This window comes from Tachysurus vachellii, chromosome 26 (genome assembly GCF_030014155.1).
Source record: "Tachysurus vachellii isolate PV-2020 chromosome 26, HZAU_Pvac_v1, whole genome shotgun sequence".
NCBI lineage: Eukaryota > Metazoa > Chordata > Actinopteri > Siluriformes > Bagridae > Tachysurus > Tachysurus vachellii.
Genome location: NC_083485.1, coordinates 3,337,006 through 3,357,770, shown reverse-complemented (window position 1 = coordinate 3,357,770; position 20,765 = coordinate 3,337,006). Strand labels below are relative to the sequence as shown.

Sequence of the window (20,765 nt, the reverse complement as noted above, 5' to 3'; positions counted from 1 at the left end):
CTGTCCCAGTGTGTCCAGTTTATTTGTACTGGTTTCCAGTTCTTCCTTCACACTCACCAGTTGTCTCTCTTTGTCCTGCAGCTCCTGTCCCAGTGTGTCCAGTTTATTTGTACTGGTTTCCGGTTCTTCTTTCACACTCACCAGTTGTCTCTGCTTGTCCTGCAGCTCCTGTCCCAGTGTGTCCAGTTTATTTGTACTGGTTTCCAGTTCTTCCTCCACACTCACCAGTTGTCTCTCTTTGTCCTGCAGCTCCTGTCCCAGTGTGTCCAGTTTATTTGTACTGGTTTCCGGTTCTTCCTTCACACTCACCAGTTGTTTCTCTTTGTCCTGCAGCTCCTGTCCCAGTGTGTCCAGTTTATTTGTACTGGTTTCCAGTTCTTACTTCACACTCACCAGTTGTCTCTCTTTGTCCTGCAGCTCCTGTCCCAGTGTGTCCAGTTTATTTGTACCGGTTTCCAGTTCTTTCACCTCACTCACCAGTTGTCTCTGCTTGTCCTGCAGCTCCTGTCTCAGTGTGTCCAGTTTATTTGTACTGGTTTCCAGTTCTTTCACCTCACTCACCAGTTGTCTCTCTTTGTCCTGCAGCTCCTGTCCCAGTGTGTCCAGTTTATTTGTACTGGTTTCCAGCTCTTTATCGTTGTTCTTCAGCTGTGTTTCTTTCTCCTTCAGCAGTTTGTTCAGATTCTCTACTTGTGTGTTTTTCTCCTCCACGTGTCGCTGACTGTCTTCTAACACCTTAATTGTTTTGTCCAGTTTAGCTCTTGTCTGTTTGAGCTGTTTCTCCTTCTCTTCCAGTGTCTTGTCCTTCTTCTGAAGTGTTTGTGTATTTTCTGTCAGAAGTCTGTCTTTCTCCTGAAGCTGTTTGTCTCTTCCAATTAGCTGTGTCTCTCTCTCAGTTAGAAGTCTGTCTTTCTCCTGAAGCTCTTTGTCTCTTCCCATTAGCTGTGTCTCTCTCTCAGTTAGAAGACTCTCTTTCTCTTCAAGCTCTTGTTTTTTTTCTGCTATCTCAGATTGCTGTTGCTCCACCACGATCATCATGTCCTGTAGTTGTCTCTGCTTGTCCTGCAGCTCCTGTCCCAGTGTGTCCAGTTTATTTGTACTGGTTTCCGGTTCTTTCACCTCACTCACCAGTTGTCTCTGCTTGTCCTGCAGCTCCTGTCCCAGCGTGTCCAGTTTATTTGTACTGGTTTCCGGTTCTTCCTTCACACTCACCAGTTGTCTCTGCTTTTCCTGCAGCTCCTGTCCCAGTGTGTCCAGTTTATTTGTACTGGTTTCCAGTTCTTCCTCCACACTCACCAGTTGTTTCTCTTTGTCCTGCAGCTCCTGTCCCAGTGTGTCCAGTTTATTTGTACTGGTTTCCAGCTCTTTATCCATGTTCTTCAGCTGTGTTTCTTTCTCCTTCAGCAGTTTGTTCAGATTCTCTAGTTGTGTGTTTTTCTCCTCCACGTCTCGCTGTCTGTCTTCTAACGCCTTAATTGTTTTGTCCAGTTCAGCTCTTGTCTGTTTGAGCTGTTTCTCCTTCTCTTCCAGTGTCTTGTCCTTCTTCTGAAGTGTTTGTATATTTTCTGTTAGAAGTCTGTCTTTCTCCTGAAGCTCTTTGTCTCTTCCCAATAGCTGTGTCTCTCTCTCAGTTAGAAGACTCTCTTTCTCTTCAAGCTGTTGTTGTTTTTCTGCTAACTCAGATTTCTGTTGCTCCACCACGATCATCATGTCCTGTAGTTGTCTCTGCTTGTCCTGCAGCTCCTGTCCCAGTGTGTCCAGTTTATTTGTACTGGTTTCCAGTTCTTCCTCCACACTCAACAGTTGTCTCTCTTTGTCCTGCAGCTCCTGTCCCAGTGTGTCCAGTTTATTTGTACTGGTTTCTGGTTCGTCCTCCACACTCACCAGTTGTCTCTCTTTGTCCTGCAGCCCCTGTCCCAGTGTGTCCAGTTTATTTGTACTGGTTTCCAGTTCTTCCTTCACACTCACCAGTTGTCTCTCTTTGTCCTGCAGCTCCTGTCCCAGTGTGTCCAGTTTATTTGTACTGGTTTCCAGTTCTTTCACCTCACTCACCAGTTGTCTCTGCTTGTCCTGCAGCTCCTGTCCCAGTGTGTCCAGTTTATTTGTACTGGTTTCCAGTTCTTTCACCTCACTCACCAGTTGTGTCTTTTTGTCCTGCAGCTCCTGTCCCAGTGTGTCCAGTTTATTTGTACTGGTTTCCAGTTCTTTCACCTCACTCACCAGTTGTCTCTGCTTGTCCTGCAGCTCCTGTCCCAGTGTGTCCAGTTTATTTGTACTGGTTTCCAGTTCTTTCACCTCACTCACCAGTTGTGTCTTTTTGTCCTGCAGCTCCTGTCCCAGTGTGTCCAGTTTATTTGTACTGGTTTCCAGTTCTTTATTGTTGTTCTTCAGCTGTGTTTCTTTCTCCTTCAGCAGTTTGTTCAGATTCTCTAGTTGTGTGTTTTTCTCCTCCACGTGTCTCTGACTGTCTTCTAACACCTTCATTGTTTTGTCCAGTTCAGCGCTTGTCTGTTTGAGCTGTTTCTCCTTCTCTTCCAGTGTCTTGTCCTTCTTCTGAAGTGTTTGTGTATTTTCTGTCAGAAGTCTGACTTTCTCCTGAAGCTCTTTGTCTCTTTCCATTAGCTGTGTCTCTCTCTCAGTTAGAAGACTCTCTTTCTCTTCAAGCTGTTGTTGTTTTTCTGCTAACTCAGATTTCTGTTGCTCCACCACGATCATCATGTCCTGTAGTTGTCTCTGCTTGTCCTGCAGCTCCTGTCCCAGTGTGTCCAGTTTATTTGTACTGGTTTCCAGTTCTTCCTTCACACTCACCAGTTGTCTCTCTTTGTCCTGCAGCTCCTGTCCCAGTGTGTCCAGTTTATTTGTACTGGTTTCCGGTCCTTCCTTCACACTCACCAGTTGTCTCTCTTTGTCCTGCAGCTCCTGTCCCAGTGTGTCCAGTTTATTTGTACTGGTTTCCGGTTCTTCCTCCACACTCACCAGTTGTTTCTCTTTGTCCTGCAGCTCCTGTCCCAGTGTGTCCAGTTTATTTGTACTGGTTTCCGGTTCTTCCTTCACACTCACCAGTTGTCTCTGCTTGTCCTGCAGCTCCTGTCTCAGTGTGTCCAGTTTATTTGTACTGGTTTCCAGTTCTTTCACCTCACTCACCAGTTGTGTCTTTTTGTACTGCAGCTCCTGTCCCAGTGTGTCCAGTTTATTTGTACTGGTTTCCAGTTCTTTATCGTTGTTCTTCAGCTGTGTTTCTTTCTCCTTCAGCAGCTCCTGTCCCAGTGTGTCCAGTTTATTTGTACTGGTTTCCAGTTCTGTATCGTTGTTCTTCAGCTGTGTTTCTTTCTCCTTCAGCAGTTTGTTCAGATTCTCTAGTTGTGTGTTTTTCTCCTCCACGTGTCGCTGACTGTCTTCTAACACCTTAATTGTTTTGTCCAGTTCAGCTCTTGTCTGTTTGAGCTGTTTCTCCTTCTCTTCCAGTGTCTTGTCCTTCTTCTGAAGTGTTTGTGTATTTTCTGTCAGAAGTCTGTCTTTCTCCTGAAGCTCTTTGTCTCTTCCCATTAGCTGTGTCTCTCTCTCAGTTAGAAGACTCTCTTTCTCTTCAAGCTGTTGGTTTTTTCTGCTAACTCAGATTTCTGTTCCTCCACCACGATCATCATGTCCTGTAGTTGTCTCTGCTTGTCCTGCAGCTCCTGTCCCAGTGTGTCCAGTTTATTTGTACTGGTTTCCAGTTCTTCTTCCACACTCACCAGTTGTCTCTCTTTGTCCTGCAGCTCCTGTCCCAGTGGTTCCAGTTTATTTGTACTGGTTTCCGGTTCTTCCTTCACACTCACCAGTTGTCTCTGCTTGTCCTGCAGCTCCTGTCCCAGTGTGTCCAGTTTATTTGTACTGGTTTCCGGTTTTTTCTTCACACTCACCAGTTGTCTCTGCTTGTCCTGCAGCTCCTGTCCCAGCGTGTCCAGTTTATTTGTACTGGTTTCCAGTTCTTCCTTCACACTCACCAGTTGTCTCTGCTTGTCCTGCAGCTCCTGTCCCAGTGTGTCCAGTTTATTTGTACTGGTTTCCAGTTCTTCCTTCACACTCACCAGTTGTCTCTCTTTGTCCTGCAGCTCCTGTCCCAGTGTGTCCAGTTTATTTGTACTGGTTTCCAGTTCTTCCCCCACACTCACCAGTTGTCTCTCTTTGTCCTGCAGCTCCTTTCCCAGTGTGTCCAGTTTATTTGTACTGGTTTCCAGTTCTTCCTCCACACTCACCAGTTGTTTCTCTTTGTCCTGCAGCTCCTGTCCCAGTGTGTCCAGTTTATTTGTACTGGTTTCCGGTTCTTCCTTCACACTCAGCAGTTGTCTCTGTTTGTCCTGCAGCTCCTGTCCCAGTGTGTCCAGTTTATTTGTACTGGTTTCCAGCTCTTTATCGTTGTTCTTCAGCTGTGTTTCTTTCTCCTTCAGCAGTTTGTTCAGATTCTCTAGTTGTGTGTTTTTCTCCTCCACGTGTCGCTGACTGTCTTCTAACACCTTAATTGTTTTGTCCAGTTCAGTTCTTGTCTGTTTGAGCTGTTTCTCCTTCTCTTCCAGTGTCTTGTCCTTCTTCTGAAGTGTTTGTGTATTTTCTGTCAGAAGTCTGACTTTCTCCTGAAGTTGTTTATCTCTTTCTGTGAGTTTAATATCCAGTTCTTTCACCACACTCTCCAGTTGTCTCTCTTTTTCTTCCAGTTGCCCTGAAAGATCTCTGTTTTTTTCCTCTAAATCAGTTTTCTGTTTCTCCGATATGATTATCATCTCCTTTAAACACTCTAAATCCTCTTCATTTTCTTTAGCTAATTTTTTATTCATCTCATTTCTTTTCAGAATTTCCTCAACAATTTCTATTTTGTTCAGCTGTTGATTTTTCTCATGTGGAGTATTTTTTCCTTCCTGTGTCTCATTACTCACTATCATTTTCTTTGGTTTTATTTTTGTATTATTAAGTTCTTCATCTTTCTCTTCATTGACTCTTGTTCTTTTACTCAGTTCTATACAACACACACACACACACACACACACACACACACACACACACACACACACACACACACACAGTGATTGGTTTTGTTGAATGACTGGTTGGTTGATTGATAGCTTTTATTTTTTACATTACTTTTAAAACCTGGCTGTAAGAAACAAAATCTGTCTCACTCACCTTGGAGGAATCTAATATCCTCAACCTGTTGGTGTTCCATTTCCTCTGATTTACTGTCTAATTCCAGATGAGGTTTTGTCTTATGGAATTTTTCATTCCCTTTAAAAAGCATAAACGTATGTGAGACACACTAATAGCCAAACAGACATAGAGACAGACTGATTAATCGCTTTACTGATTAAATCTATAACACTCACCTGTGTTTGCATCTTCTCCTTCTTTTTCTCCTTCTTTTTCTTTTTGTTTTTTCTCCTGTGACAACAGTAAAGGACATCATGTTACATTTGTGTCTAGATCCCTTCTAACTTCTGTTTTCTTCCAGTTCATTTTTACCTGTTTTAATTGTGTACCCTTCGGTTCCAGGATCTTAGGACCTTCTGTCAGAAGTCTGACCTTCTCCTGAAGCTCTTTGTCTCTTCCCATTAGCTGTTTCTCTCTCTCAGTTAGAAGACTCTCTTTCTCTTCAAGCTGTTGGTTTTTTTCTGCTAACTCAGATTTCTGTTGCTCCACTGTGATCATGGTGTCCTGTAGTTGTCTCTGCTTCTCCTGCAGCTCCTGTCCCAGTGTGTCCAGTTTATTTGTACTGGTTTCCAGTTCTTCCGCCACACTCACCAGTTGTCTGTCTTTGTCCTGCAGCTCCTGTCCCAGTGTGTCCAGTTTATTTGTACTGGTTTCCAGTTCTTTAACCACACTCACCAGTTGTCTGTCTTTGTCCTGCAGCTCCTGTCCCAGTGTGTCCAGTTTATTTGTACTGGTTTCTGGTTCTTCCTTCACACTCAGCAGTTGTCTCTCTTTGTCCTGCAGCTCCTGTCCCAGTGTGTCCAGTTTATTTGTACTGGTTTCCAGTTCTTCCTTCACACTCACCAGTTGTCTCTGCTTGTCCTGCAGCTCCTGTCTCAGTGTGTCCAGTTTATTTGTACTGGTTTCCAGTTCTTTCACCTCACTCACCAGTTGTGTCTTTTTGTACTGCAGCTCCTGTCCCAGTGTGTCCAGTTTATTGGTACTGGTTTCCAGCTCTTTATCGTTGTTCTTCAGCTGTGTTTCATTCTCCTTCAGCAGTTTGTTCAGATTCTCTAGTTGTGTGTTTTTCTCCTCCACGTGTCGCTGACTGTCTTCTAACACCTTAATTGTTTTGTCCAGTTCAGCTCTTGTCTGTTTGAGCTGTTTCTCCTTCTCTTCCAGTGTCTTGTCCTTCTTCTGAAGTCTTTGTGTATTTTCTGTCAGAAGTCTGTCTTTCTCCTGAAGCTCTTTGTCTCTTTCCATTAGCTGTGTCTCTCTCTCAGTTAGAAGACTCTCTTTCTCTTCAAGCTCTTGGTTTTTTTCTGCTATCTCAGATTTCTGTTGCTCCACTACGATCATCATGTCCTGTAGTTGTCTCTGCTTGTCCTGCAGCTCCTGTCCCAGTGTGTCCAGTTTATTTGTACTGGTTTCCGTTTCTTTCACCACACTCACCAGTTGTCTCTGCTTGTCCTGCAGCTCCTGTCCCAGTGTGTCCAGTTTATTTGTACTGGTTTCCAGTTCTTCCTTCACACTCACCAGTTGTCTCTCTTTGTCCTGCAGCTCCTGTCCCAGTGTGTCCAGTTTATTTGTACTGGTTTCCAGCTCTTTATCGTTGTTCTTCAGCTGTGTTTCTTTCTCCTTCAGCAGTTTGTTCAGATTCTCTAGTTGTGTGTTTTTCTCCTTTTCTCTTCTAACGCCTTCATTGTTTTGTCCAGTTCAGCTCTTGTCTGTTTGAGCTGTTTCTCCTTCTCTTCCAGTGTCTTGTCCTTCTTCTGAAGTGTTTGTGTATTTTCTGTCAGAGGTTCTTTATTTCTCTTTAAATTCTGTTTTATTATTTCTTCTCTTTTATTATCTATACTCTCATTTCTTTGCTCCATGTCCTCCACATTGTCAGTGTCGATGTGTTCTGGGTTCAGTTGTTTATTTCTCTCAGGTTGAGAATTTCCGCTTTCCTCTGAAACATTAGTTGTTTGATCTGGTTTCATATTTGTACCTTCAAGTCCTGTAACTTCCTTTTCAATGCCTCTTGCACTGTTTCTGGGTCCTATGCAAAACACACACACACACACACACACACACACACACACACACACACACACACACACACACACACACACACACACAGACATTGATTGATTAATTGATTTTTTTTTTACATTACAAACAAACAAAAAAAATCAGTCACACTCACCTGACCTTTCACCTTCCTTTTGTCTTTCCATGTTTTCACATTTTATATATAGTAATTCCTTCTGTTAAAAAGCAGAAGACATTCATTTACAAATAATTTCACAGGTCCGGGTAAATTATACACACTTTATAGCAGATTAATAAAGTGCTCTTTGTCTGTGTAAGGAAACCACATATTATTATTATTATTATTATTATTATTATTATTATTATTATTATTATTATTATTATTATTATTATTATTAATGTTATTAAATCCTTATGTAAGTCCAGAAATGTATGTTTATTCATCTACTCAGTATTTTTTTTTACCAAGCTTAAATTGAATAAAAATACCAGATATTGTGAAGTTTTGTCCATTGATTCTTTATTCTTCAGACACTGCAGTAATCCTTTATCTTCATGGAACAGACAGTCGACTGTGATCATATTCTTTCTGTTTACACATTTGATGCTGTCTGGAACAACACACTCTGTATCAAATGTGTGATGGAGCACCACCAGGACTACAGGTTTGGTGTCTGTAAAAAAAAATCCATACAACTTAATCACTATTTGCAAAAGTAATTCAGCAAACATAATGCATTATTTTAGAGAATGTTTTGTAAGTACCTGAAATATTGTGTAGACTTTTCATTGCTGCTTCAATGTCAGTTCCAGCTCGTGACACAATCGGGCAGAAACCCAGAATGAAATCACACTCATCCTCTGTATTCACCTCCTTCAGGTCAAGTCGTTGTTTAAGACGAGTTATGAAGTCCTCATGGGAATTCATTGTTTTTCCAGATAAAATCAGCTTAAACTTTAAATCTGTGAACAATCTTTAAATCTGTGCCTGCTGTAGCACAAAGACAATGTTAGAGAGTATCAATAGCACTTTTGTAAAATATTTACTCAGTGCAACTTATGACATCCAAGTGACAGATATAACAGCAACAGGACAGAAAAAATACATATATATTAAAATATACTATAAAACTTCGAAATGCCTAAAGACTGCAGTGCACCAATCGTCACCATCAAATTCAACTGAACTTGAGCTCAAACTCAACTGAACTTTAGTTCTGTAAAGAGGAGTGGCCAAGAATCGATAAGACCAGATGTGCAAAGTTCATAGAAATGTATCCCAACAGATTAAAGGTTGTACAGTAATTAAAGCCAAAGGTAGTTTAACAAAATACTGACACAAGGGGGTGATCATTTATCCAGGTCAGTGATTCTATTTTTTGGCCTGTTGCTGTTAAAGCTTTCACTTGGATGTTATAAGCTGCACTTATATCATCCACTGTATATGTGTTTTTAAAGTTTTCTCAGACACACATCCCACACCCATAGCCATCCCCTTATCATTTTATATTTGAAAACAAAATATTATCACATTAAGATTACTCAGATACTGACTAATGCAGGCATTACAGCAAACCAAAAAACAAACTTACAATTTTTACTTTGCAGTAATTTACATATTGTCCCTAAAAGCCTTGTAAATCTGTCTGACTATCAAAATATATATTAGGCCATCTTTATATCCCTAGTATTAAATAATCCCACATACAATAGTAAATGGTTTATCAGACATACAACAATTAACATGGTTGTAAGTGATGTTAAAAACAGAAAACTTCCTGATTAAAGTATATCAGAATTACATAGTATCAGAATAAAGGCTAAACCAATATCACACACACACACACACACACACACACACACACACACACACACACACACACACACGCACAAAACACAGCAAACTTACTATACGTATGTCTTTCAAACTGTCCTTAAGAACTGTCTTTTAGAACTGTCCTTTAGAACTGTCCTTTCAAACTGTCCTTTAGAACATCTGTACCTTTCACTTTCAATCTGATTTGTGTCTCTGATTTGAGTTCTCTTTTAACCCTCTCACTGCCAGATATCTTAAATTGCCTTAAAGAATGTAAACTTTTTTATCTATAAATAATGGATGTATTATTTCCACAGCACATATCGTCGCAGCTCCCGTTCCACACCACCACAGACTCAAGATCACAGGAACCATCAGCACTCCCACAGTCTCAGTCACTGGAATGTTGATTATGTTCACGAGTTATTGGTTTTGTGAGATCAGGTTCATTATGTTTAATGTTATTAAAATGTTATGCAATTATTTATGTAATATACGACCAGAAATGTAGGTTGACTGATCCACTCAGTAGTTTTGTACCAAGTAATTAAGAACTAATTATAATAAGCACTTGTATGTGCTATAGATTTATAAAATAATGTGTGTCATATATGTTTTTATTTTTGAATAAGAATGAATAAACCGTTTAAAGTTTTTAAAGTGGTTCTTAAACTGGGGGTCCTGAAATGGTGCCAGGGGGCCCTGGTTTTATGACGTTTTATAAAATAATAAATTTATCATAAATTCTGTGTAATTACTGTAAATCTCAGAAAACATATACTACATTGTATAATTTATTATGTTTTGTTTAATTCAAATATTAAGTTTTAGAATGTTTTTTTGTCAGAAATTTTCTTTTTTTTTTTTTTTGGGGGGGGTGGGGGGGGGTGGGGTTGGGGTTGTCACATTAAACATCTCTCTACAAATAGGCTTAATAATTTTATTAGCACTAAATAAATTAAAGTGTATTGCATCATCGATGCTATAGGTCACTTTTAAAATCATGTCATATTTGATATCCTGGTCATGGATATTAATCATTGCATCTGTCAACTAAAAGGCAACTAAGCATTCTCTCATTCGCCATGAGAGGAAAGCCCCCTAAAAAAGGCCAGGTTGCAGAATGCTGGCCCAGAGAAGGTATCGAAAAGGGTAGGCCCATTGTTGTGTTTTTGATGTCATTCTTGCCTGTCTTCAAAACTTGAGAGCCCTCATAGGTAATGTGTCAGATTAGCAGATGAGCTCAGCTTTAATTATAGTTGAAGTGGAAGTTGTAGAAGCCACAACAATTTAGAATAATTTACACAAGTCTTATGGATGTTGTTATCTCAAGGTCTGCTTCCCAATTTGTGCCATTTCTATATTAGCTCCTGGTTGCACTTGCGTAACGCAAATCTGACTATGGCCCATCAGGATAAACCAGATAAATAATTACTGATTAATAGGCAAAATTGTATTAAATGTAACTTTTATGTAAGTAAAAATCGAATGTTTTTGACCTTTAGTGCAAAGTGCCAACCAATCATATGTAGTATGCATAAAATAATAAGGTCCAATTCACAAGATTCTTAATTTTTTTTCTTTAGATTAGGTCTCCTTTTATGTTAGAGGTTAAGCACACAGTCTATATGTAAATGAGCTGGATAAACAAACATCCCACAGTTTGTTGAATTTCATTGTAATTTATGTGAAGAGGCCCCTTTTAAGCTTATTTCTAACATAACATATTTTGATTTTATAATCTTAAATATTCAAAAAGACGGGTTAGGAAACTCTGCTTAACGCACGTGGTAATAACAGGCATGCATACATTCAGACTGTGGACTGTGGCGCCACCTGGTGGATGATGACAACGCTGCAGCTCAAAACCAGCTTAGTAACACTGGGGTAAAATTACCTAGTTAAGTTTGAAATAATTTGAACATTTATGACAATACAAAAGTCAACAAGCAACACTGGTTGCTTTATCTTTAACTAAGGACCAAAATAAAGCAAATACAAATACCAACAGTGACATACTATTGACCAGGAGGGTCAAGTTGTTGGGCGACTTTTGTTTTGGTCCAAACATAGGGCCGAAATTGTCCAAAGTCGAATAATACATTAGACTGAAAATGAATAAATATAATCTAAGTACCTGTTGGAGCACCAGTTGGCAGCTGTTGCCATGGCTTATTCCCCTGTTTGTTGCATTAAAAAACTAACAAAAAAAAACTTTGAACAATGATTTAGACTCATGGTATCTTAAGTATGTAACCTAGTGAACCAGAGTTAATGTATCCAATGATAGAGACTTAAGCACTTCTGTACATCGCTCTGGATAAGGGCGTCTGCCAAATGCTGTAAATGTAAATGTAATGTAAAATGTTATGGAAGGAGAATCTTAATATCTAGACACAAAATGATCCCCAATATGGCGATATCGAAAATCAACCATTTATTAGTAGTGCAGGTTACATTGTGAAAAACATACTGATTTGTTAATGGATGGTAGATTTTTTTAGAATTGCACAAATACATATTTAATGACTATTTGATTATTTTCTTTTCATTTACATATATTGGATATTCATGATCTCTCCTTCACGACAGCTCTTGCCCAGTTTCTCCACCCAATTCCATCTTCACAAATCATTCATCAATATTTAGCTTTCCCATTATTTCTGAGAACTTTTTTCCAAGTTGCTGAAGCTTTTTGTACTTTTCAAGAATTTTGGTCTCTTCATCTGGCAGTGAAAGCCATATAGGTTGCTGGTTTCCTGGCAAAATGGCCTTAATAAACTGCCTGTTTTCTTCCGGTTTTGTATTAAACATCATCTCCATTTGCTGTGCAATCTCTATTTTTACCTTATTTTCACTTCTCATTTGGGTAACCATTTTTCTTTTCTCATTACTGCCACTTTCCCCTAGAGATTTTAGGTCATTTTCATAATCCTTATCAAACTGCATCCACTTTTCTAGAGCTTTATGGATTCGACTTTGCATTTCCCTAATCCAGGCATGTCTTTCCTTCATATTTCTATTCCCTTCCACCATCTTCTCTATGTTCTTCAGCAGCTCTGAGACTTGAGAACCATCTCCACTCTCCTTAATGTTGAGACAGTGAAACCTGTTCCCACATTTCTCTAGGACTTTCTCTAGTCTCTGGTCTTTTGACTGGATAAACTCCGCAATCTTCTTCTTCTGAAGCTCATCAGAAACAGTAAAAAGGATCATGGTGTATCTCTGATATCTCATTCCAAAAATCTTCTCCATCTTGTTGAGTGTCATTTGTGTTTCATCTTCACTAATCACTTTGTCTTCTAAGTACTTTACAGGTATGACCAGGAGAAAGGCTTGTGGTTCCACAGTCTTTCTCAGTTCCTCTAGAGAAGGTCCAGGAGAATTGAGGTCCACCACCATTACCTTCATCCCAGCTATAACCTGTGTGCTCTCGCTCTGCTGGGTGACTGTAGCTGTAGATGCCACTGCATGGCTCATTTCCTCTTTGCCAATGATCATGTTTTTTGCTGCAGTATTATTAGATTCATCTCCCCCCAGCAGCACCAACTTTAGTTCTGTTGTGACAATTAAGTCTGGAAAAAAAAAATTATGTATTTTGACTCAAACAGAAGTAGAAGAACTTAGAATATAATGTTTCATGGCTAAGCATCAGGACCACAAAAAAGATTCTCATGTAGCACACAATAATTTACATTTTAAAAATACATTCAGCAGTCAAACTATACACTTACCATTATTTGTACATAATTGAAGTGATTTCTTTTCAAATATTTCCTTTTTAAAATCCTCCAGTTCTTTTTTTTCTTACATGCCATATCTGTAGCTAAAAAAAAAGCATATAATTGAACATGTTTGAACATGTGTGAACATACATAAATAAATAAAGTGTATATAATTTTTTATTATATATACAGATGAGAGGACATACAGTATATGCCTTGTACTTTGGCTAAGCTGGTATTGTATGTTACTTTATTTTACTGTTTTAGTATTTTTTACATCATTACACTTACCAGCATCAAATTCAGATGCACCCTCTTCTTTCTGGCTTCCAGATAGCTGTTGATATAGTAGTGAATTTGAATGAATGGTCTGTATTAACACACCATGTCTTATAGGCATTTGAAATAAAAAAGTTAAATGGTGTAAGACTGCATACTATATAAACAAATTCAGAAGGAAAATAAAAGGAAAGGAACAAATAGAAGAAATGAATCAAATGCATCCATGTTTTTTGTGACTTAAGTGTTTTCATACTCACCTGTGTGCTAGAACTTTGTTCACCTTTTCTCTCTCTTTTTTTTTAAACTGAATTTACCTTCTTTGCCTGAGGGTAGTTTTTGTACCTAATTGAATAAACAAAGTAAATATACTCTGAAAGCAGAATAGTTCTAAGAAATGATATAAACCCACCATGAAAAACAAACATTTTTCATGCAGCATTTGAACTTTTAAAATGACTATCAGTGCAGTAAGGATTAATATATTATTATACAGAAATACTAATCAGTCTGTGCATAATACATACTATCCTTTTTGGATTTTTCTAGTGAAACACCGTAGCTTTTAGTACTGTTGGACAATTTTTTAATACTTTGTGTTTTTTTAACTTTGACTAAACACCACCCCTTATTCAAAGGAATTCAAATATACAAAGATAGAATAAAGATGAACTCAAATGTATGAACGTTTTTGGAATGAATAAAAATATTATATACCTTTGGTTTTATCTGCATTTGAATGTGGTCGATTGCTTTGGTATTTTTATAGCAGTTCAGTAATCCCTGATCTTCATGGAACAGACAGTCGACTGTTACCATATTCGCTCTTGTTACAGCTCTACAGCTGTCTGGTACAACACACTCTGGATCAAACGTGTGATGAAGCACCACCAGAACAGCAGGTTTTGTGGCTTTGGAAAACATACATACAAAGAATCCATACATTTCCACATTATATACAATCAAATTATAAGTTTATCCAACACATTATTTTATAAAGATTGTTGATTACCCGAAGTAGCATCAAGCTTTTTCTCTGCACTTTCAATGTCAGTTCCAGCTCATGAAACAACAGGGCAGAAAACCAGAATGAAATCACACTCCTCCACATTATTCACCTTCTGCAATGAGGGGATTTTCTTTTTGAGCTTAGCTATAAAGTTTACATCAGAATTAAATGTTACTCCAGTTTGAATAACGAAGTACTTGTTCCCTGACAATACAACAGCTGGCTTTCCTGTGAATAAAGAGAAATGATCTCTATTATCATTTCCAGTATAAATAATAAATCTTGTATTAACTGAAAGCATGCGCTTTAGATTATTGGTGTAAAACCATGTTTTTGGTCTTTGTTTTTAAAACATCATGGATCACAGTCACTTCAGTGTTACCTTGTTCTGTTGTATCTTTGTTCTGATCCATCTGAGACCGGTCATGGTGATCATCAGTTTTTTCAGCCATGTTACCTGTCTGAAAGAAGCAATGAATCATTTATCAGTGTGATAATGTCCATTCATTCACTTTAACTGCCTGGTTAGATTTATGTTGGATTAAATTATGCTATTAGTCTAAATTCTAATAAGTCTATATTGCAGGGGAAACGAAATGACTTCATGAATCATGAATCAAGACATGAATCAAAACATGATTCATGTTTTGATTCATGTCTTGATTCATGAATCAAAACATGAATCAAAACATGAATCAAAACATGAATCAAAACATGATTCATGTTTTGATTCATGTTTTGATTCATGTTTTGATTCATGAATCAAGACATGAATCAAAACATGAATCATGAATCAAATATGAAACAAAACATGAATCATGAATCAAATCATGAATCAAAACACGGTGATTTCAAACCTTTGATTACATTTTCCTTACAGACTTCGTGTGCTCACCAAGGTCATATAATCAGTTATCTTTAAATAAAAAATAATTAATTGAAATAAATTGAATTTGACACTGAGGGCACGTGACTACAGTTCACAACAGAATAACAAGTGGCTGTACTACATCTATTTGACTATTGTGTCCAAAACTGTCAATAAATTCTTCCACACCACTTTATTTAGCATTAAATTCTTCAAATAAAACAATATAAGGAAACATGTTGTTTATTATGTAGGTCCTTTAAAATTCTCCTAAAAAAAAAAAGGTTTAAAAAAATGTATCGCAGACAGCCACTAGGGGGCATCAGAAACACTTTCTTCCCATTTGACGCAATGTTACATCATGCTGCCTGGTAACTACAGTATACATTATATGCGGCTCTTTGCCCGGTTTTATGCGGCTCTTACGTTCATACCGAAGTTTGTATTTGTGTCTTTTTAATGTGCGTGTTCGCTTCGCTTGAGTTCAATACGGTATTTTCGTCAAACGCGCATGTGAGTGGGATGAAAATACCTCAAAGTTTCCCAGAAGGAGCAAAATCATTTGAGTAAACAATTTGTGTCAAGTTCGCTCTCAAAATGACAGGAAAAAAGGTGATGTTCATGTGTGCCCATGTGTATGATGTGGCTCTTTGCTGTAACACAGTAAAAAATGTGGCTCTTGGTCTCTGACTGGTTGGCCACCCCCTGTATTAGCATATTTGTTTTCTGAGTTTATAGTTTCTGTACGAGTGAAATAAAAATGAATGTGTTAATCGTCGTGTCAGAGCCATTGACATAACTTGGAATTAAAACCTTAAAATATATATATATATCGACGATATATTTCTACCGCACATATATTTCATGTATGAATGCATATAGCTGAAAAAAGCACCTACCTCCACTGTTCTCCCCAATGTCTGTGCTGCTGAAACACATTATACTTTTAGTTTCACTTTGAATAAGTCAAGGATTCATCTCTGAAACGGATTCGCTGCAGGTTCCTGTAACAACTGTTCATTTAATAGGCTAATATAAATCATGAATCTGATCTCAGTTTGCTTAAGGATTTAAATTATTTCAAACTAATTTGGCTTGATGATGTCATTTACAGCATTTGGAAGAAGCTCTTATTCAGAGTAACTTACATTTTAGCTTCTTTTTATACACCAGAAGGTTAAAGACCAGTAATGACAGCTTGGTGGACCAGGGATTTGAGCTCAGCAGGCCAACACCTTAAACCCTAGACTACCACAGACTACAGAGCCTGAGCTGAGATTTCAGATCAACTATGTTCAACTAGCAATGTTTATTTTATTACTACCTTTTTTCAAAAACTTACGTATTTTGGATGCTGAATGGAGAAATATGATGGTTATTAAACACTGTGATTTCTTTTATTTTTTTTTACCTGAAGTGTATTTGGGAATCGTGTCAAAAGAAATAAAACACACAATGTGGCATAGTTTTATAGGAATATAACCCCACTATTCTGTACCCTATTCTTTGTTAAATAACACCACGTTTTATCTGTATATCATTAGACTTGTATTATGTAAGACATCTGTGGTACAAACTATAAAATAGCTTCTACAGAAATAACATATTAAAACAAGCTGCCCAGTGATAGAACTGATGAATATTCAGTGCTGTGGTATAAGGTGTAATAATCACTTGTTCTTGTAAGTTTTGGAGCATTATCCTTTATTATCATAACTGTAAATTTATGGAACATGCAAAAGTAACACATTTACGAATGTTTTTTTTTTACAGTTTCTGTTTAACACAATTTTTATTCGATATCCGATACACACTTTGATATATTGCAAAGGCAAGAGCTTTGGAGAGTACAAGATGGACTGGGAGACAACGATTGGAAACAGAATTCATATATGTATGATTTTAACTCACAATAGACAAATGAAGGTGTTTATAAGCGTTTATAAGCGGTGTATGTAATGAGATACAGAGTGACCTATCACAAGAGAAATATCAGGTAATGTATTCAGGGCTGAACTGGTAGCATTTTCTAATTTATAGCACAAGGCAAAGTTAAAAGGTCTGACAGTGACAGTAAAATACAACGATTACTCATTATCTACTACATATAACACTGCAATTTATTTGTTATTATTGGTAATTAGAATTGCAAATAAGGAATACAATTAATTGGAATAGGAAAAATGAGGAAAAAGAGGATTTACATTCCTGGATTTTTAGATTCGTCAGGAAAAAGAAACTTGTCAAGCAATTCTCTATAGATTTTATTATCTTCCTTGAACTGTCTATCCTTTTCTTCAATCTCTTCTTGCATCTTCATGCTAGAATTCAAAATATCTCTCCAGATTCCAGACAGGAAAGTCTTCATTTCAGACTTTCTCTCTGTCTCTGTGCACTCTTCATTCACTTTTTGAATCACCATCTTGCCCTTTAGTTCTTCAACAATTTTCCCCACTTTTGGACTTTGCTCTGTCTCTTCTTGTTCGGCCTTTCTCTTTCTCTTTGTTTCTCCTTTGTTCTTCTGTTCTATGTTTCTCATCAGTTCATTCGCTGGATCATCTTGATTCTCTAGTTCATTGTTGATCTTTTTCTCAATGCCTCCAATCAAAGCTAGTGTCTTCAGATAAACCTCACTACTGTAGAAGTCCTTTACCTCACCTTCTTTTATCTTCTCCAGCAGATACTTTAAATTCTTAAATTCTTTAAATTCTTCCTTTTTACCAACTTCATTGTCCTTAGTCATGAGAAAGTCATACTTGTACTCACATTTCTGTACAAGTGTCTGGACCTCCTGGTCTCCTGATTGGATAAACTCCATAATCTTCTTCTTCAGATATTCATCACTAACACTGAATATGATCATGGTGTGTTTCCAGAACCTCTCTCCAAAGATCTCTTCCATCTTTAAGAAAGTAACTTTTAAATTCTCTACCATAACTTTGTTGTCTTCTGAAAGATTTACAGGTATTATCAGGAGGAAGGCATGGGGTCCGGGCTTAGACAGATTGATAGCTTCTTCCACATCCTTTCTAATTTTCTCCTGAGCAAGTTCAGCTGAGAAAATGTTAGGGGTCTCCACAACAGTCACCTTTCTCCCAGCCACCTCCTCCTCCATGCTCTCATTCTCCTGGTTCCTCTCATCTCTCCCTAGGACGATTGTTTTTGATGAACTTTTCCAAGCGTCATTTCTCCCTAATACCAAAATCCTCTGAACAGAATCTGGAAAATATAGAGTTATTTTAAGAAATTGCATGCAGTGTAATGGTGATTTGGAGCTTCATAATAGTTGAAGGTATGGACATCTTAAACTACAAAATTACATTCATGGACATTATTAAATTGTTTTTATTAACATCAGCATAGATTTATAAAATAAATCACAGAATTATGAATATGATCTCTCTATTAACACTTCAGACGAATGTTATTAACTTCATAGGTTAACCCTATGTCGTGCTTTTAAATTTTGGATTAAACTTGTTTAGGTCACCTGATCAGTCAAACAGAAATCTATACATTTAAATAAAGTTGGATTGTAACTGCACAAAATATAAAAAAATATGGACATCTTCTTCATGGAACATAGGAAACATGGAAAAACCACTGCTTACCTTTCTCATTTGTTTCTGGATCTTTACTCTGGCTTTGGTCCTACAATAAATGTGGCAGACTGGTTATTGTCTAAAAGCTAAATTCAAATTTAAGGCACAGAGCCTATTACTTGATTACTATTGTCAATCAACTGCAAAATTTTACATTTGTTCCAGTTACAATGACTTAAGAATGATGTTTAAGTCTGTATGTTTTCAGAATGATAATTAGTATCTTTAACTTACCTCCCTTTAGTGCCATCTAGTTGTGTTAATATTTCAGTATATTGTATTAGTACAATATGAAAGTCAAAGAGTTTTACCTTACTGCCATCTGAAGTCCACCAAGACCAAAGCCAGGAAGAATTCCACCATGACCCCTAAAAGAAAAAACACAACATATCAGTAACACGCATGCTGTAAAACTTTCAATGCTTTGAATTTCCCTCACTGAGATTTCAATATTTTTAAATGTGAACACACAAAATACATTGTGCATATGATCATTGTGCAGATTTCAGAGATTCTCACATTCTTCCACTAACTAAACTGTATCATAACTTGTCAATGATTGCACACATGGACAGCATTTTGAAAAACGTACATATGACTACAACCAAATAAACAAGACAATGCAAGACAAATTCAAATTTTATATGGTACTTTTGGTACATTTCTCTCAGGGATGTGAAAACAAACACACATGGCCAAAGTCCAGGCTGGATCCTGAAACATTTCTTATGAATGTGCAAAAGTAAACATTGTTCATTATAAATGCTGTAAGCAATTATGGGGGAAAACATTTCATGAATAAATTGGGTTTTTTTGTATGTTAGAGGAATAAAGAAAATAATGTTCTACAGTAAGTTGTAATTTAACAACTACCTCTTTTATACTGCTTAGAATTTTTCCCAGTGATTCATCATTTTTTGTACACTGAAGTAATCCTTGATCTTCATGGAACAGACAGTCTACTGTGAGTGAATTCTTCCTTTTTACAGCTCTGCTGCTGTCTGGTACAACATAATCTTTATCAAACGTGTGATGGAGCACCACTAGAAGAGCAGGTTTGGAACCTAAAGAAAACATTGTATTCAGTGGAGTGATTTATACCATAGTGCATCACACAACCATGTTACTGATTATTTTATTTATGCTTTACATATTTAATACCTGCAATATCCTGAAGCTTTTTCAATGCCGCTTCAATGTCAGTTCCAGCTCGTGACACAATAGGACAGAAAACCAGAACATAATCGCACTCAGCTACATTTTCCACCTCCTGCAGATCTGTTTTTTGTTGTTTAAGATGTTCCATGAATTTCTTATCAACATTTAATGTTCTTCCAGTGACAAGAACAAAAACCTTATTTCCTAAAAATATGTCTGTCATCTTTTCTGTAAACAAAAATAGGAATTAGCCATTAGTAATAATTATTAAGATATTAACCACTACTCATATTTTTGAGTATCATATGTCAATGTTACCCCTTTGATATATTACCTGGTTCTTCTTCCATGTCATCTGCACTGGCAGCGAGTGTTCTATCTGGAAAACCAAATAGTTTTTATAAAGGTAAGTTCTACATTGTTTTTCTTATAATGTATGTGTGGTGGCCTGAAAAAACCCATCACATGGTGAAATTCTGACTTTACAACACAATATATTGCCAAAAGAATTTGGACACCTGACCCTCACACCCAAGTCCACTTCTCTGCTATAAAAGCTTCCACTTGTTTGTGATTGCTTCCTATTAGATTTTGGAATGTGGCTGTGGGAAATTCCCATTGAGCCACATGAGACCCATGTTGTATAAAGTACTAGAAAGCAATACTTGAGTAAAAGTACAAGTACAGTATTGTACTAGAAAAAGACTTTGGTAGAAGTGAAAGTTACCTTTTAGAATATTACTCAAGTAAAAGTCTTGAAGTATCTGATATTTACTGTACTTAAGTATCAAAAGTAATTTTCTGATATTTAATGTACTTAAGTATTTGAAGTAAAAGAAAAAGTAAAATTTCAGTGATTTTCGGTAGGCATAAGAGCAGGGGCGGTTCTAGGATTTCATCTTTAGGGGGTTTTAGCCCTCAGTGAGAATTTAAAACAAGAAGTTTTATATTATATATTATATTACTACATAGGAAGCCAAAAGTTATGGTATTAATTAAAATTGCAAAAGTGGACACCAAAATTTTATGCATGATGTAATGATAACTGTCTTGAATCAAATCAGTTCATGTGTGTGTGCATTCTCTACAAACAGTGTGTCCAATGAATGCA

General features: G+C 37.3%; 3 protein-coding genes and 1 long non-coding RNA gene across 4 annotated transcripts; all 4 read right to left on the bottom strand.

Annotated features, from left to right (window-relative positions):
- Positions 1-378: 378 nt before the first annotated feature.
- On the bottom strand, positions 379-8,125 carry LOC132841379 (putative leucine-rich repeat-containing protein DDB_G0290503). Its single transcript, XM_060863732.1, is given in 6 exon segments — positions 379-3,615; positions 3,618-4,993; positions 5,161-5,259; positions 5,358-5,412; positions 5,494-6,857; positions 7,963-8,125. Coding segments are annotated over 6 exon segments (6,294 nt in total).
- A 3,312-nt stretch (positions 8,126-11,437) lies between these two features.
- LOC132840906 (GTPase IMAP family member 9-like) lies at positions 11,438-13,765 on the bottom strand. Its single transcript, XM_060862986.1, has 4 exons — positions 13,735-13,765; positions 13,030-13,362; positions 12,748-12,839; positions 11,438-12,588 (listed from the first exon to the last, which is right to left on the bottom strand). The coding sequence occupies exon 4, from the start codon at positions 12,512-12,514 to the stop codon at positions 11,645-11,647; it is 870 nt and encodes a 289-aa protein (XP_060718969.1). The 5' UTR covers positions 12,515-12,588; positions 12,748-12,839; positions 13,030-13,362; positions 13,735-13,765; the 3' UTR covers positions 11,438-11,644.
- Position 13,766: 1 nt separating this feature from the next.
- On the bottom strand, positions 13,767-15,829 carry LOC132840907 (uncharacterized). Its single transcript, XR_009647848.1, has 4 exons — positions 15,794-15,829; positions 14,409-14,487; positions 14,030-14,254; positions 13,767-13,928 (listed from the first exon to the last, which is right to left on the bottom strand). It is a non-coding gene; the product is annotated as an uncharacterized LOC132840907 (long non-coding RNA).
- An 854-nt stretch (positions 15,830-16,683) lies between these two features.
- On the bottom strand, positions 16,684-20,084 carry LOC132841328 (GTPase IMAP family member 4-like). Its single transcript, XM_060863646.1, has 6 exons — positions 19,989-20,084; positions 19,658-19,882; positions 19,370-19,560; positions 18,808-18,864; positions 18,506-18,545; positions 16,684-18,113 (listed from the first exon to the last, which is right to left on the bottom strand). Exons 1-6 carry the CDS (start codon positions 20,002-20,004, stop codon positions 17,095-17,097), a joined length of 1,548 nt encoding a protein of 515 aa, XP_060719629.1. The 5' UTR covers positions 20,005-20,084; the 3' UTR covers positions 16,684-17,094.
- Positions 20,085-20,765: the final 681 nt, after the last annotated feature.

Coding starts and splice junctions, on each gene's coding strand:
- LOC132840906 (XM_060862986.1), bottom strand. CDS start 12,514: ATGATCATTGGCAAAGAGGAAATGAGCCATGCAGTGGCATCTACAGCT.
- LOC132841328 (XM_060863646.1), bottom strand. Junction 19,561..19,657: donor AAAGCTTCAGGATATTGCAG/GTATTAAATATG, acceptor TGTTTTCTTTAG/GTTCCAAACCTGCTCTTCTA. Junction 18,865..19,369: donor TTCTAAGCAGTATAAAAGAG/GTAGTTGTTAAA, acceptor TTTTTCTTTTAG/GGGTCATGGTGGAATTCTTC.